Consider the following 18738-nt stretch of genomic DNA (forward strand, 5'->3'; position numbering starts at 1 on the left):
TCTGTCTGTCTGTCTGTCTGTCTGTCTATCTATCTATCTATCTATCTATCTATCTATCTATCTATCATTGCTCTTTCTTGGACATGCAGTTCCTATATGAAATGCGTCACAAAGCAGTTTTGATGTGTGTTTTGCGTATTCAGCAATAGTGTAATATACTGAAACCGGTGTTTCAATTTGGAAAGCCCACTGCAGTTAAATGAAACAAATATCCAAAAATTAAACCGTTGTTTAAAATAGCATTTAAAATGAATACGGTGATTAAGATGCATTTTTCTCTCTTCTCTGAGCAGTCCTCGGTGCTCAGTTTGTTTCCTTGCAGACGTTTAATTATCCTTTCCAAGCCTCCCAGTCCTGAACTAAATTTGGACTACATTTCCCAGCATACAAAGCGGTGCACCTGCCCTTTTTGCTCCTTGGGTGTTACAAGCTGGGGAGAGAATGTTAGCAACAGAACTCAGATTGGAGGAAAAACGGTGGACTTAAAACCTGAGTTTGGTCCAACTGTTCAGGAATGACACCTCTGTGGGTGCGTGATGCCTGCACAGATAGGAAGAGAGACTCGGGAGCTTGCATGTGTGGTGAAAAGATTTAGGGGTAAGGCTTAGTGAGTTGGGGGTTGTTGAGAAGAGCCACACCCAAGGGGCCAAAAAGGCACATGTGGCTCGCTAGCTGCGGTTTGCCGACCACTGTCCTATGGCAAAGTATTTTAAACACCATATTCCCTAATGATTTGGAATGATTACTTCTCAGGAGAGAATTAGATAATCTTTTGATATAATGTACTAAAAGGCAAAAGGGGGAGCACATTGTCAAGCATAGATTAGAATACCATCTGGTCCAGTGAAGGACCACAAAACTTTTTACTACCACACTGTGGACTTGCCTTATTTTGTAGGTGTGGTTTGATAGTCATGTGACCAGATAGGAGTGGCTTGTCAACCATGTGATTGGGTAGGAGTGGCTTGCTGGCCCTGTGACCAGGTGTGAGTGGATTGACAGTCATGTGACTGGCTTAAAGATGGCCAACTTAATGTCACTCGTGTCAAGGGTTTGGGTTAGGGAGCCTGGCCTCTCCTCACCTCAAAAAGATTCAAGATATTTACTATTACTAAACATTCAAAATGTACTATTTAGTCCTAATCAGGGGTGGGCTGCTGCCCAGACTGGGGGAAGGGGTACACAGCGGGGTAGCGAAAATGGAGCTCCACCCCAGAGCACCCAATTTGAAACTGAAAGATGTTAAAAAAAATGTAGGGCAACCTGCATAAGCCACGCCCACAATGTGGTAGAATTATGTTCACCCACATTATGAGGCCTGAATCAAATGTACATCCATCCTTCAGAATGGAAGCTGGGGAGGCCATCACACTATTATTCTGTCAAAAAACTATTCCCATATGCCTTTTTCCTGTTAGTTTGAAAAAAATGGCAAACTGAATCTCTGTTTCTAGAATGATAGTTGAAGCTGGCCAAAATTAAATAGCTGCTTGAAACAAGGCAACACTTCCTCATTCCTTATACAGAAGCTATATGGAATTGCATGCTTCATGTCTCTATCTACCACTGCAAACTAATTTAGGATCCCTATTGCAGGATTTATACAGACATCTCAGTTTCTAACAGAAAGAAACTTTGGGGGATTGTAGAGAAACATACAGAATCTGCCATCATATCCCTTCAGCATTTCTCTGAAGGGCCTCCTGTGATTGTATCTCCAGATAGTTATAAATAATTATCCATGAATATGCTGTCACTGCCTGTTCTTATATGTGCAAAATAACTCCAGCTCTTTATTCCTACAACTTGGTGAGACAGCTCCAACATTACATATATAATTTCTCTTGCCTTGGTCAATTGGGAAAAGAGTACAAGCTTTCTACTTTCTCCCTGAGAATTACTAATCCCATAGTGCTATGCAGTGGATAAAATGTCAGCTCTTTGTTATCATAAATGCAAATAAAAGATGAATGGTAGAAACATGAGAACAGATCTACTTCTAATCCTGAAAGCTTATTTTTTTAATTTTTTTAAAAAATTATTATTTAAAACAAACATACAAACCACAGAAAAAAATTCATGTATTTGTTTTTACAGATCCTGAAAGCTTATTAGTGACCAGTAAATTCAAGAGTCTCAAATGAAATATTTTCCAAAATTAACATAAATAAAACAGAAGGAAAATTAAAAAGATAGAATTCATTTTCTGTATAAAAAGATACTACTAGGCTTAGTCTTAAATATTGCTATTTCTTATTGTACCGAGAGCCATTAAATAGCCAGCCATTTCAACTGAAGGTTTTGATAACCTTTGAAGAACGTTGCTTGGAGGGATGAAAAAATGCGGAAAGAATGAATGAGTGACCTTAATACCATAGCCGACACACTGGAAAAAATCTGTGGAATAAGGCTGCTTAAAATGAAGATGATTCAGTTTTAAACTGATGGTTTTAGCAGATAGTTGGGTAGCTAGAAAGCTTGAAGTACAACCACTGAAAATTCCTGAGGTTTTTGCAACCAGTGTTTGATTACTGTCCTTGATTCCAAGGAGATCATGTTTATGAAAGCAAGAATCAGAGCAACACATTCTTTGTATCTTTTCAGAGGTGGAAAATTTTAATGGAGCTGATAAAAAAAAACCTTTAAAAAAAATCTTCTAAAGTATTTCATCTAAAATTGCCTAAAGATTCAACACCAAGCTCATATTTAAACCCATCAATGGAAAGAGCTTGTACACTGCTTTTTACTTCCCAAGTAATCATCTCTTCAGAGAATTAGAAAGTAAATCTTAACACTAAATCTTTAAATAAAATTCACTTTTTCTGTCTCTTCATCTTGGAAGAGGTTCATGAGGGCATTAATATAAGTTCTTGGAAATTTTTGGAAACTACTGTGTGACAAGGACCTGAATAAACCTTAAGTTTCTACAAAAAAATTCATTTCCCTTCATAATACTATTCTTAAATCTAGGATGAAAGAGCTCTTGCTTGAGATGTGTTGCAGCTGAGTCAGTAAGAGATAGACTCAAAATAAGAGAGAGAGAAAAAAATAAGAGATAGGATCTGGTTAGCAACAGCAGTGGTACTTTGATACCAATAACTGAAGATAAAGTTGAATCATCTATTATAATTTTTTGGGATACTCAAAAGACCATCATTGTGGCCCAGATTGGATGCATGAAATGCATTTCAATAATATATGGCAGTGATGACAAACCTTTTTTTACTCATTCACGCGTGCCACATCCATAATTCAATGCCCCCCATGTGCCCCACAACCTCTGGGCATGCGTACACGATCCCCTGCTCCCCCATTTCCTAACTTCCATTGAGCCTGAGTTGGCACATCCGGGTAAAGATTCCCCCGAAGGTTTCACCACCCAGTTGAAAGTTTGAGTCCTTGTACCCAAACCCATGAATCAATCATGTTGTCCAATCTTCTATTGCCATGCTGACAGAGTCCACCCATCTCCTTCTCTGCAGGTGCAAAGGTACAGAGACAAAGGATGACCTTGGCTTTCTGGAAAGAATCTATGGCTGCAGACTAACAACCTCATGCAATCCCCCTCCCATTTTCCCACAGTAGAAAATGTATAGTAAAATAGTTTCTATAGTGTGGCAGGCCTAAGCTCTCAAATAAAATGGTTTCTGCCTGACAACGAGTTGACACCCCTGTTTTAGTAATTTATGATTTAACTAGATTAAATCTAATCTGGTTGATTTTTTAAGGGCTGGATATTTTTGGTGTGGGAGTAGTGATGGGCGAACCCAACGGTGTTTGGGTTCGGCAAGTTCGGACAAACTTCAGGCAAAATTCGGCCGAACCTGAACTGAACCTGAACTCAAACCTGAACCGGGAATCCCTCCCACGAAGAGATTCCGGGGGCGGAGCTTTGACGTCACTGGCATGTTGCTAAGGATGCCAAGGTGATCACTTCCTGGATTCCATAAAATCCAGGAAGTGATCACCTTGGCGTCCTTAGCAACCTGCCGGTAACATCAAAGCTTTGAACGCCAAACACGACCCCGAACTTTGCCCAAAGTTTGAAAAAAATTTGTGTTCGTGTTCGGCATACCGAACATTGCAAAATTTGGTACGGACCCGAATTGTGCGGGTTCAGTTCGCCCATCACTATGTGGGAGCTGTTGAATATTTGTTCAAACATTTTTGCTATTAGAGTTCTGTTTGAAAAATATAACACTTAATCTGATTTTTGTGGCCTGGGACAGTATAGGTATATTATTTTTCACCTTTTCTTGATTTTCTAGACTAAGTTCCTATTTTTTTAAACACTGTGATATACCATATTTGCTTTAAGGCTATTACTTGAAATAATCTAATTTCTTGTCTTGGGTTACTACTATATTTTTGTTAGCCTTACTAGGTTTCCAGACAGGAGACATGACCAGATGAGCTAATTCTACATTAAAGCTACCTTAATCTTGCAAGTCTGAAAGTATTATTTCCTCCCAGTCTATATAGCAGCCTGAGTAACTAGACATAGGCCTCTTCTGAGTCACTATCCATCTTTTATCTGACTTTTCCCTAGGCAGTGTCCTTGGGCTCAATCATTCAAGTTCTTTCTCCCATATCATTGCAATCTACAGCTTCCTGTGAGTCATTAGGATTTATATAGATTCTTTTAAATAGTTGAGCTTTCTTAAAGATTATCTTAATTTATTGAATTAACATTGTCCAATGTATAGATGCCATTTCAACTGATATCTTAATATTTTAAAATTCCTATTCAGTCTCAAGGGTGAGATTAATGTTATTAAAATGAATATTACATTAAGATTAATGTATATCTTTAGAGGGCTTCCAAATTAATTCTTATTAGATATTTCACAGAGATAGATAAGTTAATGAGATTTTTTTAATGGCACCCTAAAGCCTTAGAATATTTTTGGCAACACTGTGGTTATCACATGAGAATGGTGACTTTAGTTTGCCAGATGTTCTGTCACTAGATTTTCATTTTACTCTCTATATTTTTCCCAAATGAGACTTATTAAGGTTACTTTCCCCTTTGGACCATTTTGGGAGCAAATATGTTACCCTTTTGAAATTTTGGTAAATTTTACTTATTCTAAACTCTGTTCTTCATTTCCTATTTTCAAACTTGATACAAATATTTGCTTATGTGTTCAGAAGCTTATGTGATCAGAAGATAGAATACTGTATACATTGTGATATGGTTTTAATGATAAGCCGAATGAATGAATGAATGAATGAATGAATGAATGACTCCCACATAGGTATTTATACAGTATTTTTATATGCATATTTCTGTTGAATTTGCTTTGGAATGTTTATCGTTCTTCCCCTCTATAATCACCAATTAATGCAAACTAATTTTTTCTAGTATTTCTCTGCTTTTACATGAACTACAAAAAAAGTATCAATTTTCAAAAAGAGGGGAGAAATTTGATGTAATTCCACATGGCCTCCAATCTGTTTCCATTTCCAGTGCTCTTTTATCCCTCAGAAGGCTGACACGCTTCCTGACATGGGAAATACAAGCATATTATCCCAGCAATTCAAACTAAAACCCCAATGAATTGTGAAGGGTGAGACATTTCCAAAGAGGTTCTGATTGAACTTCTGATTAGTCCAGGGGTAGACAAAGTTGGCTCTTCTATGACATGTGGACTTCAACTCCCAGAATTCCTGAGCTAGCATGATAGGATCAGGAATTCTGGGATTTGAAGTCCACGAGTCATAGAAGAGCCAACTTTGCCTATCATTGGTTTAGTCCAATGCTTTTGGTGTCTTGAGTTTTAAAGTTTTTTTTAAATAAAAATTATTATTATTATTATTATTATTATTATTATTATTATTATTATTTAGATTTGTATGCCGCCCCTCTCCATAGACTCGGGGCAGCTAAATGTAAGCTAAATGTATCCACCACAACTTTGCGCCAACCTCAATGTGAAGGCAGAGAGTGAGGTATTATAATGAACCTCACAGAAAATCTGATGGTATCCTAGGGTGATATTCATGATATGAAAGGTTGTGGATTAGGAAGCTTTGCCTTTCTTGGCTCTTTTGAGAGATGGAGGGATAACTGAATGCATCAGAGAGCTCATCAATATCTTTTTGGAAGAGCAAAGGGTATTGTCTGCATTGAAAGAAACAGTTTCCTTCAACGTACCAGGATAATTCGACACACAAAGAAACCCCAAAAAACCATGTAACCCTTACCTGGTACAGAGCTGAAGGGATTGGATAATGTAGCCTAGAGGTTAATTCTTTGCCTTACAAGGCCAAGGTTGCAAGTTCAAGTCCCAGTGAGGGTATAGCTAGCTGATGAGGCCAAAATAAAGGCCGAAATAGATCTATCCTAGTCTCCCTTAATTTTCAAATTCAGGAAAAACATGTGACACATACAGAATATAGTTTGTCGGCTATGAATAAATTAATTGCCTTGGAAATGGCCCTGGGTTGGGCCGATAGGCAAAAAAAAGGAGCTGTGATATTTCTTCAATATACCAGGGTGATTCAACACAAAAAACCAAAAAACATGTAACCCTTCCCCGGTACAGAGCTAAAGGGATTGTATAATGCAGCCTAGAGGTTAATTCTCTGCCTTACAAGGCCAAGGTTGCAAGTTCAAGTCCCAGTGAGGCCAAAATAAGGCCGAAATAGATCTATCCTAGTCTCCCTTATTTTTCACATTCAGCAAAAACATATAGCATACACACACATACACACACACACGCATATATGTCACATGTTTTTTTTGCTGAATTTGAAAATTAAGGGAGACTAGGATAGATCTATGTGGGCCTTATTTTGGCCTCATCAGCTAGCCATACCCACTGGGACTTGAACCTGCAACCTTTGCCTTGTAAGGCAGAGAATTATCCTGTAGGCTACAGTATCCAATCCCTTCAGCTCTGCACCAGGGAAGGGTTACATATTTTTGTGTCGAATCACCCTGGTGTATTGAAGGAACTTCACAGCTCCTTATTTGCCTCTCGGCCCAACCCAGGGCCATTTCCAAGGCAGTTAATTTTATTGATAGCTGACAATTCTATCTGTATATATGCAGTAATTTATATATATATTTCTTGAAGAGATTTTCCTTGATTTTGACCCAATAATTCCCAAAAGCGTATGCTATAGAAAGAGTGGTGAGTCTTCAGTTGCAAATGCCATAGAAGAAGTGAATTGCAGTATAATTTTTATTCAACTTTTAAGTGTGGGAATGGGATAAAAATAAGATGGTTTCACCATTGTCTGATGCAGCAAGAACTGCATATGATGAGTGTGCAACTTTTTGCCCTGTTAATTTTCTCAGTAGCATTGATATAACAATTTTACCCTGTACCCTTAGGCTACAGTGAAGGGAGAATTTGAAGGTCCTGGAGGTCCTGTTTTACATTAGATCTACTTCTATCTATGTAATTTCAGATGTTTGTAGTAGGAAATGGGAGAAATCTATCTGTAGATTGCTCCAAAAAAGACGGTCAAGCTATTCTCCAAAGCATCCGAGGACAGGACAAGAAGCAATGGGTGGAAACTAACCAAGGAGAGAAGCAACCTAAAACTAAGAAGAAATTTTCTGACACTTGGAACAATTAATCAGTGGAACAACTTGTCGTGGGAGGAACTCACTGAGAGAATCAGCCCGCGTGAGCTGAAATGAGACTACCACGGAGGTCAATGGATTTGAGCAATGAGGAGACCTTCATAATGAAGTTAACTTTATTAGAAAAGTAAAAAATGATTATAATGCCTGGAGCGGCAGAAAGCATGTCTTCAAGACTATGAAAGAAAGATGTATGCTACCTTCTCTTCCTGTGTAAGAAAAGGAAGTGAGGAAAGCAGGGTTACATCATAGAAAGGGAGGAGCTACATTAAAAAACAAGAGTTAACCATTTAACTATTGGATGTTTCTGAATGTCTTTGGAGGCTGTCAATCCACAGCATGAATGCTCCAACACAGGAAGTTTTTAAGAAGATGTTGGATGACCATTTGTCTGAAATGGTATAGAGTTTCCTGCCTGAGCAGGGAGTTAGACTAGAAGATCTCCAAAGTTCCTCCCAATCATTCTATTCTATTCTATTCTATTCTGTTCTATTCTGTTCTGTTCTATTCTATTCTAATGCTCGGCACCACAGAGTTCTTTTCTTTCTCCCCAACTGTTTAACATTAACATGAAGCTGTTGGGTGCAGATGTATATCCAGAAACCATCTAGTACAGGGGTAGGCAAAGTTGGCTCTTCTATGAAATGTGGACTTCAACTCCCAGAATTCCTGAGCTAGCCTGATTGGCTGAATAATTCTGGGAGTTGAAGTCCACAGGTCATAGAGGAGCCAACTTTGCCTGCCCCTGATCTAGTACATAAGCATTCCAATGATAGTTCTGGATGGAGTAGCATGCCATATGAAAAAGCAGACCTATCACTCGGGATACTCCTAGATTCATAACTATTGCTTGTAATGCAGACCATGGTTAATGGAGAATTTATGTAATTTCAGCTGGTATGACAGTAGTGACCCTATTTGGAGGAGGCAGAAGGTGAGTGGCCACACAAATCAAATGAATGAATAAATAATATGCATATGATGTGCAAATCAGCTATGCTGTTCGAGATAAAACTGGATTCTTTCAACTCATTTAAAAGTCCATATGTTCTTCATTCCCTCTATGTGCAGCACTGAATGTAAAAGACCATTGGTCGGATTTAATATAAGCCAGCTTCCTAAACTCTATAAATGTGCACAGACATGTTTGACTTATACATGCTGAGTTCCAGATAAATTCAAATAGTTTTTCCAGTACTTTATCTTCATTATGGTTTTTACCCCCCCCACCACTTGTGGCTCCTGGGTTATTTTCTTCATCATTAAAAAGAAACTAAAGTGTTTTCCCTCATAAATGTTTTAATCCTTTAAAGAAGTCCCTTAAGAGACCAAACCAATATTTCATCCAATATAATTCACTGTTTCTCATTCTGTCTGTCTCCCACACATGCCATCTAATACATTAATCTATAATTCATTATTTCAGACTTGGAAAATGATAAAGCAAACACCCCTATCCCATTCTTCAAAGGTAAAAAAATAATAATTAAAAGCTATATTTGGTGTTTCTAACCCTACTCTTAATTTTTGTATACTTTGTCAAAAATACAGCTAATGTCAAAAGATTCAGAATGGATGGCTTATTATAATTTGGCCAATCAAATCAATTAGAATGCAACAATTTTCTCTGCAGAAAAAAGCAGAATATGCTACTGGCCAATTAAAAACTGATAACTCCTACTTTGAATTGTTGGTCACTTAAGGTCTCAGCATTTCCACAGAGGATGTAATTCAACAGAGTGTTATTGGAGAATGTATATTGTTTCAAGCAGTGTATAATTAACACTGGCTTATTGAACTTTGATGAAAAATTGGCCTTATCGTTTACGCCAGGGATATAAAAAGGTTGAGCACCACTTATTTACACCTAGTTCCACTTATTGTTCAAAGCCAACATGAAACTTTTTAGCTCTATATTTGAAGGATAAATGTTTGTCTACGATTGTTTTAAAATTCTACTTATATTTCTTCTACAGAGCACCACTTGGTACTTTTTACAATCATTTCAATGAAGAAAAGCTGAGCAAGAGTAACTAGATTCTAATAAAACTGAAAATTTCATAGCCATTGGAATTATTCATAATCCCACAACTACTTATTACATAATACTGGTTCAGTGAAGGCATCTGTTTAGAACATGAGTGTCAAACTTGCTGCGTCACATTTGCCATCATGTGACGTATCATGACTCCCCCCTTCATGCAACCGGGGTGGGTGTGGCCTTCTTGTGACGTATCCACAGGGATAGGCTACTGCTTGGATGGGGGGCGGGAACACAGTGGGGTAACAAAAATGGAGCTCCACCCCAGAGCACCCAATTTGCACTGAAAGATGTTGAAAGAAAATGCAGGGCGTCCTGCGTTAAGCCACACCCACAGTGTGGTAGTAAAAGTTTTGGAAGCCCATCACTGTGTAGCCACCACTTTGACATCCCTGGTTTAGAAGAACCAGACACTGCTTCAATTCATCCTTTTTTTTGGTGAAACTGATAGCTGCACACCCTGTTGCTGGTTTCAGAAACAGTGGGTGAAGAGTATAAGGAGGAAGACAGTCAATAATTAGAGATGATTTTGAAAATGGCAAAGATTCCATCAGCAGTAGGGCCCAAGAATAGCAGGTTTGATAGTTAGGTGTGCACGGAATGTTCTTGGACCCATGTGTAATAGTATCCTGAAGGAGGGGTGATTCCAGGAAGGCTGTTGTTGGGCATCATGAAAAGATCCTATTATAAGAGAAAAAGAAGGGATGAAAGAGGAACTAGAAAGGCAAACTGATATAAAATATAATCTATATGCACAATAATAATAAACATAATTTTATTACATTTTTAAAGCAAGATTAAAAAAAACAATACAAACTGATATAAAGTAAGAAAAAAAATAAAGTGAAAATTTTATGGAAAGTTAGGTATCAATGCTGCTGATATAAATCATTATCTGCTTGCAGATTCCAGTGTTTGGTTTGAAGTAGCCATCGTTTGTGATGATAGACACCTATTCCCAACTTTGGCAAACTCTGGAAAAGGGAAAGATTAATACCCACCCACCCCCCCAAAAAAATAAGAAGGAAATGAGGGAAACTGAATGAGTCCCTAAAATTTAACCATTGCTATATTGGCACAAGAAAATAAAGGTTAGAATGTTCAAGGTGTCTGATGGCAAATGTTTTCAGGCACTGGACAGTTTAGGAATTTTAAATATACATGGCACGATTACCCTTAAAAATTACTGTGTTAATTATTCCTCAAATGGCTGTCATATTCAGCCATAATCATGGCTTGTTACACAGTAAAATGTGAATTGTAATATTTTGTCTGAGGAACTGGACTTATTTTCAAACATAGCACTGGACTACAGCAATCCTCATGTTTATTGTCTAAGCATACTTGTTAGGTTATGTGGGACACAAGGGTAAAGTGGCCAGATTTTTAAATTGCTGAAGCGGGACACCATTGACCGGGGGTGGGGGTGGGGGTGCAAAACAATTTATCTTAATTTTTCTCTCTCTCTCATCCTCCCTCCCTTTCTCTCCGGAGGACGCCATCACCTCTCTGTGATGTACTGGCAGCCGGTGCCCAGGCCATGTCCTGCGAGCATGGCCTCAGCACGAGTCCTATCCTGAGAGAGACACAGGAAGTACCAGGAGACACAGGAAGTACAACCTGGGAGACACAGGAAGTACAACCCACCCAGGATGACCCCAAGACACTTCTCCATTTCCTTTCACCATCACCATAGAGAAGAAAGAAAGAGAGGGAGAGAGGGAGGGAGGGAGGGATGGAGGAAGGAAGAAAATCGGGACATTTCTGAAAAGGTGTGGGTCGCGGGACAGATTACGAAAAAGCGTGACTGTCCCGCCGAAAGCAGGACGTCTGGTCACCTTGCATAAAGGCATTCTTGGAAATAGGATTGGTGCCCGAAAATAGCAATTTACTTTGCAGGTGGTCAACTTCCTATTAATTTATTTACCGTTAAACTTTGAAATTAAAGTTAAAGATGAGTACACAGAATCTAGTAGGCACCAAAGATGAAGCTGCCAGCCCATTAGCATCTGGATGGGTTGAAGTCAGGCCTAAACTGAATCCTGGTTTTCATGAAAAATTGACTCTGGGATCATTTTATTTAAAAATGGCTGATAAACATTGGGATTGTGTGGGAGGGTATTGAACAAGGGAGAATGCTTTAGAACAGGGGGCTCCAACCTTGGCAACTTTAAGACTTATGAAGCTGGCTGAGGAACTCTGGGAGATGAAGTCCACAAGTCTTAAAGTTGCCAAGATTGGAGACTTTAGAATATCTTAGTGCCGATTATATATGTACACATTTTGAGAGGCTAGAAAATAATATATCATGGCTCAAATCTCAGAAAAGTCAGTCAGAATATTTATGAACTTCTCATTTTGGACCTTATACATAGAAAATATTGTTCAGGTCTTCCTAGACATAAAAGTGGATATTCAAAAGGTGTGGCTATTTATATTTCTGTATAGTATTACTCATATATTGGTGTAATAAATTCGAAGGCATATTAACATTTATGGTTTTAACATTTCCACTTAGATTAGATTAGATTTATTGGATTTATATGCCGCCCCTCTCCGCAGACTCGTGCTGAATATTGGTTTAATGTTCTTAATATAGTTACAGGCTAGATAAGAGAATAAATATCAAATTTAAAAGCACCAGTGGATTTTTAATTGTAATCCAGCAATTTATAAACAATTTGGGATTGTCACAAAGGGATTATAGTTTTTTTTTCTTTAAAAGGGAGTACAGTAATATCCCTGAGATGTTAATGGCTGATATGAAGAAACATATCTATGATCTTTTAAATTGGTTGTCTATCAAACAATGTTTGAATCACATGCCCACCAAGCCATGCCTACCAAGCCATGCCCACAGAACCGATAGGAATTTTTTTTAGATTTTGCCACTGCCCCTAGGTGTATGTGTGTGTGTGTGTTTGATTGCAATTGCTTTTGGCATTCCAGAGATATCCTGGAACATACAAGCATCCTTTTTATATATATAGAAGAAAGGTGAATAGAGAAACCTACATTTACCTTTGGCTTTGGGACTGAAATAAAACCAGCTTCAGTCTGATGCTGCAGGCCTGCAAAATTATTAAACTGTTCATGTTTCCTCCACTTTGCTCGTTGATTCTGAAACCAAATCTATGTAAAAGAAAGAATTAAAATGTTAAAATTTTATTAATGACTACTACTACTATTATTATTGCTGCTTCTATTTGTTAGGAGAAATGTTTACAGAAAGCAAAAATTTCTGATTTGCCCTAAGACATCAGAAATATAAAAATAGGTATTTTACAGTATCTGGCTTACGATAAATTTTCAGTAATTTGTATATTATATCATTGGTATATTTTTATACTAAACATACCGATGCACCCAATCAAAACTTGGTCTTTTGAATCCTGATTTCAAATTCTAATTGTAATTTAGAATTCTAATTTTATTCAGAATTCTGAGACTGAAATCAAGGAATAGGATTTGCCTACCCTACCTGTGTCAGCAGATTCTGCTGTTAAATGATTTCTGCCGTTTAGAACATTGTATCCTCCTAAAGCGAGAACAGACCCTCTACCCCTTGGCCTGGAGCCCCAACAGGAATGTAGTCTGTAGGTGGCTATCGGATTAAGATAAGACCTTACCTCTCTCTGTGTACCTTTTGCTTCTTTCCCTCCATTTTTCAATTATTATTTACTGTTTTAATATTTACTGGTTTTTAATGTTTGTAAGCTGACCATAGTTGCCTCTAGATGACATGGGCAGCACACAAACCAAGTAAGCAATATTTTTTTTTAATCAGAGCAAATTCATTTTTCCTGAAATTTAATTCACCTGCTAAATTTATTTTATTCTTGGGGCATTTTGTGGATTAAACCTTAAAATGAGCGCATATATATATACAGCTAAAAAAGTACACAAAGATTAACTGTGATTAAACAGTGGTATTTAATTTTAGTTTTAACTATTAGATTTGTACTATATTGTTATTGTTGTTGTAAGCCACCCCGAGTCCCCGGAAAGGGGTGGCATACAAACCTAATAAATTATTATTAATAATAATTATTATTTACCAATCAACCACTTTCCTACATTTTATACAAGAATAGAAAAATACTACTACTGAAATGATATTTTGTTTTATCTGACAATTTAACAAGGCAAAAGATGTATTTTAAAAATCTGATTTAAGAACTTACAAATCAATAACTGTGTAATATGTTTTTTTAAACTTTGCTTTGCTTTCAGCATCTGTAAAATTGGGATTGGTTTGACATGTTAACAATTTTCTGAGGAGATTCTATGTGGTTCATTTTCCAAACTCATATAAAAGTAGAAAACATTGTTTTTTATGAGGTTCATTGCTTTGCAACTAAATAAAACCTTACTTCAAAGGAATGAATTCAGTTACAAATGCACAAAAGTGGCAATTGTTTATTAAGAAATCAATTTTTGTTACAGAGAATTTACTTTTCAAGTTTCAATAACAACAAAAACAGAGTTCTCTGATGTATGCTTAAATTTGTATGCTTAAATAACTAGCTTAAATTTAATTTGTTGACATTACTGCATATAAGTATATCCAGAATCTTTCATAAGCCAAAACCTCTTTTCCAGATTAGTCACAGGGAAATATATATTGTGTTATAAAGTTTGTTGTAATCTGATTGGTACATATCAGCTTTACACTTTTTGTTAATTTATCAGTATCAATAACTAATCAGCATCCAGCTGCATTTTTCTACATTAGAAGGAACCAGAAGTTACCTGAATTTTGGTTTCTGGAAGATTAATTTTGGCTGCCAGCTGGTTGCGGATATTGATATCTGGATAGTGTGTAGCTTGGAAGATTCTCTTCAATTCCTTGAGCTGCTCTGCTGTGAATGTGGTCCTAATTCTACGCTTCACTTTCTTGTCATCTGTACAAAAAGATACCACAGATTTTAAAATCCCTTAATACAGAGAAGAAATCTAAAGGATGCAGAAGAACCAGGTATATTTCGTGTCTGCCTCCCATTCTGTTTCAGAATGCCTGCACAAATCCTCAAAGTTTAGTTTTGTAAGTGAGACTGAGAGATAAATCCAGGCCTAAACAATGCTGCTATCAGGCCTGACCCATGACATTATGATGGATAATAAAAGGTTTCTATGGATGATCAGTTGTTCATCAGAAACAAGTTGTTTTAGCTCTCTACTGTGGGTTGGTCAGACAGCAATCAGAATATTGCTTTCAGATCTGGGCAACAATAGTTAATAAAGACATTGGCAGGCTAGAACCCGATCAGAGTAGAGTAACCAAGGGACTTGAATAAGAAAAAAATTAGGAGATGTGATCTGAGGCCCTATTAATGATTATTTATTTATTTGTTTGTTTGTTTTATCCAATATACAATAATACACAATGAGAGTTATAGAGGATATAATCAGGTAGAATGTATTAAAGGGAGAATAGAGGAGAAAATAAAGGAGTAAAATATAACTATGAGAGAATAGCAGAAAAAGATAATAGGGATAGAAGAGAAGGTATAGGAGATATAGGAGAGATAATAGGACAGGGGACGGTAGGCACTCTGGTGCACTCATTTACACCCCTTAAACAAGACTGGTGAGTCCTGATAGCTACCATCAAGTACATGAAGGCTAAGTCTGTAGGTTCCATATATATTTATTTTATACTGTTTTAGTTACTTTAATAGTTTATATGATGAACTTTGCCCAAGTCAATGGGCAGATATAGAAATCATAGGCATAAATAAATGTAACAAATGACATACAGCTCTAGAAGAAATCAGGGACTGTCCTAGAAGATCAGTTCAGGGAAGCAGGCAGACCATGTAGCTGGCCTACAACTTGCTAGAAAAAAATGTACAGTGGTACCTCTACTTACGAACTTAATTCGTTCCATGACCAGGTTCTTAAGTAGAAAAGTTTGTAAGAAGAAGCAATTTTTCCCATAGGAATCAATGTAAAAGCAAATAATGCATGTGACTGGGGAAACCACAGGCAGGGTGGAGGCCCTGTTTCCTCCCAGGAGATTCCTAGAGAGGCCCCACAGAGAGGTCCCTGCCTTTTCTGGTTACAGTTTTGGAGGCTTGAGTTTGTAAGTGGAAAATGGTTCTTGAGAAGAGACAAAATAATAATTTATTTATTTTGTTTTATTTATTAGATTTGTATGCCACCCCTCTTCGAAGACTCGGAGAATCTTATAATAATAATAATAATAATAATAATAATAATAATAATAATAATAATTTATTAGATTTGTATGCCGCCTTTCTCCGAAGACTTGATAAGAACACCTGGTTCTTATCTAGAAAAGTTCATAAGTAGAGGCTTTCTTAGGTAGAGGTACCACTGTATTTCATTTACTGTCTAATGACGGCTAATATGAATTTAACCTTTAATCATTTTCTCAGATACACCTTCATCAATCTTTCAGTTATCCAATTATTAAGATAAAAAGTGGTATCTACAGTTATCTGGTGTATACGACTTTACAAAATATCAGGCTTCAAAACAAACAGGTTTGATATGATGCATTGTGATAATACAGAATTGAAGATAATTGGTGGCAATCTTTTCAGAATAGGACTCAATATACAATATAATCAGTTGGATAGAAAGAGGTATATCTGTCTTGATCTATGCTATCATTACGATTTTAGCAAAGAATAAAGAGTCAGATTAATGGATTGATTGATATTGAATAAATACAACCCATTACTCGGAAGCTCCATCTCAAAGCCTTGACCCTTTTTAATATATCAAATTATAAGTCTTTAGATATTTCTCCCCCAACAACTTCCAAGACTGTCAGTCATGACTATCAGTCATGCTGAGTCTTGCTAGCAAAATGACAGCATTTAATAGGCCCCCCTTAAGACTTGCCTTTTTAATGAGGGCTGGGATAGGATTGTTTAGGTCAGTGATGGCGAACCTATGGCACGGGTGCCACAGGTACCATGCAGAGCCATATCTGCTGGCAGATGAGCCATTACCAGAGCTCAGCTCCAATGTGCATGTGTGTGCTGGCCAGCTGAATTTTTGGCTTGCACAGAGGCTCTGTGAGGGCATTTTTGGCTTCAAGAGAGCTTCCAGTGGGTAGGGGAGGACTTTCAATCCTGGGCCTAGAGAGCCTAGAACTAAGACGCCTTAAATAAGATCTAAGTATTGCCCACGCGATCATATGCTGCAACGTCCTGCCTGTCGGTGACTACTTCAGCTTCAACCACAATAACACAAGAGCACACAACAGATTTAAACTTAATATTAACCGCTCCAAACTTGACTGTAAAAAATATGACTTCAGTAACCGAGTTGTCGAAGCGTGGAACTCATTACCGGACTCCATAGTGTCATCCCCAAACCCCCAACACTTTACCCTTAGATTATCCATGGTTGACCTATCCAGATTCCTAAGAGGTCAGTAAGGGGCGAGTACAAGTGCATTAGAGTGCCAGATTCTAGCATGCCTATCAAATAAACTGGCTGGCGTGCTGGTTTTCAGCACTGCTACATACATGAATGGATCCAGAAAAGGTGAAATTTCAGGTTCTGGGTGCGCAACTGCACCTGACAATCAGCTGGCTGACATGCCTTTGCACACCAGTTTTCAATACCGCTGTGTGTGCATAGGGCAGCTGATCATTATGTGTGCATGCACATCAGAAACCCGGAAGACAAATAGGCAAAGCCGTGTGTACCAGGCAACATGGCTTCACATGCCACTTTGGGCATGCACGCCATGGGTTCGCCATCACAGATATAGAATGAGGGCAATAGAGCCTTCTATGGGGAATTCCAAGGGTTCAGATATTTATTTTTTATCTTTTATTTATTGTATACTGATTTTAATGTTTATTATTGTTTGATATATTAGTTTTATTGTTTTTTACAGATACCCAGAATTGGGCAGAATTAAGCAGCTATATACTGTAAATATTTTTAAAAAAAGAAAGACAGAAGGAAAGAAAGAAAGAAAGAAAGAAAGAAAATGACGCAGTGGTTAAGAACTGAGCAAATGTTGCTTGTGTACACATTAAAAGCAATAACCCTGAAGCTATAATATTATTGAAAGAAATTGTTTTAGAAGAAGAGCTTAATTTAAATCATCTAACTGATATGCTTCTGTATTGCAGAAAGGAAAGACATTGTTGGCTATTCTTTTATGGCACTCATAGCAGGAATCCAGGAGAGAATTAATTGGGTTTTTTGAGAAGATCTCCAAGGATGCAAATTTGTTGATAGGGAACATCCAATTGCCAGTAGTTTTGTGGAGGATAGGTATTGAGAAAGAGAGGATTGGCTCCATCAGTCATGTTTACTGTTAACTGAACACCACAAAGACTTCTTTTATTTACCAACTACATTCATTCCGAGTAATCAGTTTCAAGCAGTGATGCAGCCATGTCATTTTATACCAAAACTTTACAGAAATGTACATACAGTACAATGCTTTAAATAACGGATGGTGGAGAACAACAGTGCAAGGGATGTAGATGTAGATTTTTGATCATATGAACTAGTGAATTTCTCTTTGCGAGCACATGAATTTTAGCAGAAAGATTTCCCACCTATTACCTATTACCTCTTGTTACTATTCTGATCACTTTTGATTGGAATAGTGATAAGATTTCAGGACCAAAGCTTGCACTATTTTTCAGCAGTAAAATGAAAGGCTTCCGTTTTCAATGTACTCTGGGTGTCATGTAATTTTTTGATGCCTCCCGGAGGGAATTTAGCATTGATCATAGGAAAGGATGTCTGGCATTCTGAATTGAGAGGGAACTTTATGGTGTTCAAATTGGGGAGAAAGAGATGGAGGGAGAGTGGTGTACAATACTCGGCTACCCAGGGTGGCTGAAATGGTGCTTCATATATGGGATAGCTGCAGTGAAGGGCTACCAAAATTTTTACTACTGCACTGTGGGCGTGGCTTATGCAGGACGCCCTGCATTTTCCTTCAACAAAGGAGATGAACTCACTTAAGAATATTTTATATCAGTATCTTAGATTTGTTTAATATAATCCTTTGCACGAGTTATATTCTCATGTTTTACTACTCAATTTTAGCATATTCTACTGCATTTTAACTCATTATTTATTCAGATTCCCT

General features: G+C 37.5%; 1 protein-coding gene across 1 annotated transcript in view; it reads right to left on the bottom strand.

The window, feature by feature from the left end:
- Positions 1–10148: 10148 nt before the first annotated feature.
- The window catches only part of ISX (intestine specific homeobox), a 36175-nt gene continuing 27585 nt past the window's right edge, over positions 10149–18738 (bottom strand). Inside the window, exons 3-5 of the mRNA XM_070754832.1 lie at positions 14391–14542; positions 12660–12770; positions 10149–10319 (exon numbers count right to left, since the gene is read on the bottom strand). Of these exons, the coding sequence (XP_070610933.1) occupies positions 10224–10319; positions 12660–12770; positions 14391–14542 (359 nt within the window). The 3' untranslated portion in view covers positions 10149–10223. The remainder of the gene's footprint in view (positions 10320–12659; positions 12771–14390; positions 14543–18738) is intronic.

Source organism: Erythrolamprus reginae, chromosome 6 (assembly GCF_031021105.1).
Source record: "Erythrolamprus reginae isolate rEryReg1 chromosome 6, rEryReg1.hap1, whole genome shotgun sequence".
NCBI classification, from domain to species: Eukaryota; Metazoa; Chordata; class Lepidosauria; order Squamata; family Dipsadidae; genus Erythrolamprus; species Erythrolamprus reginae.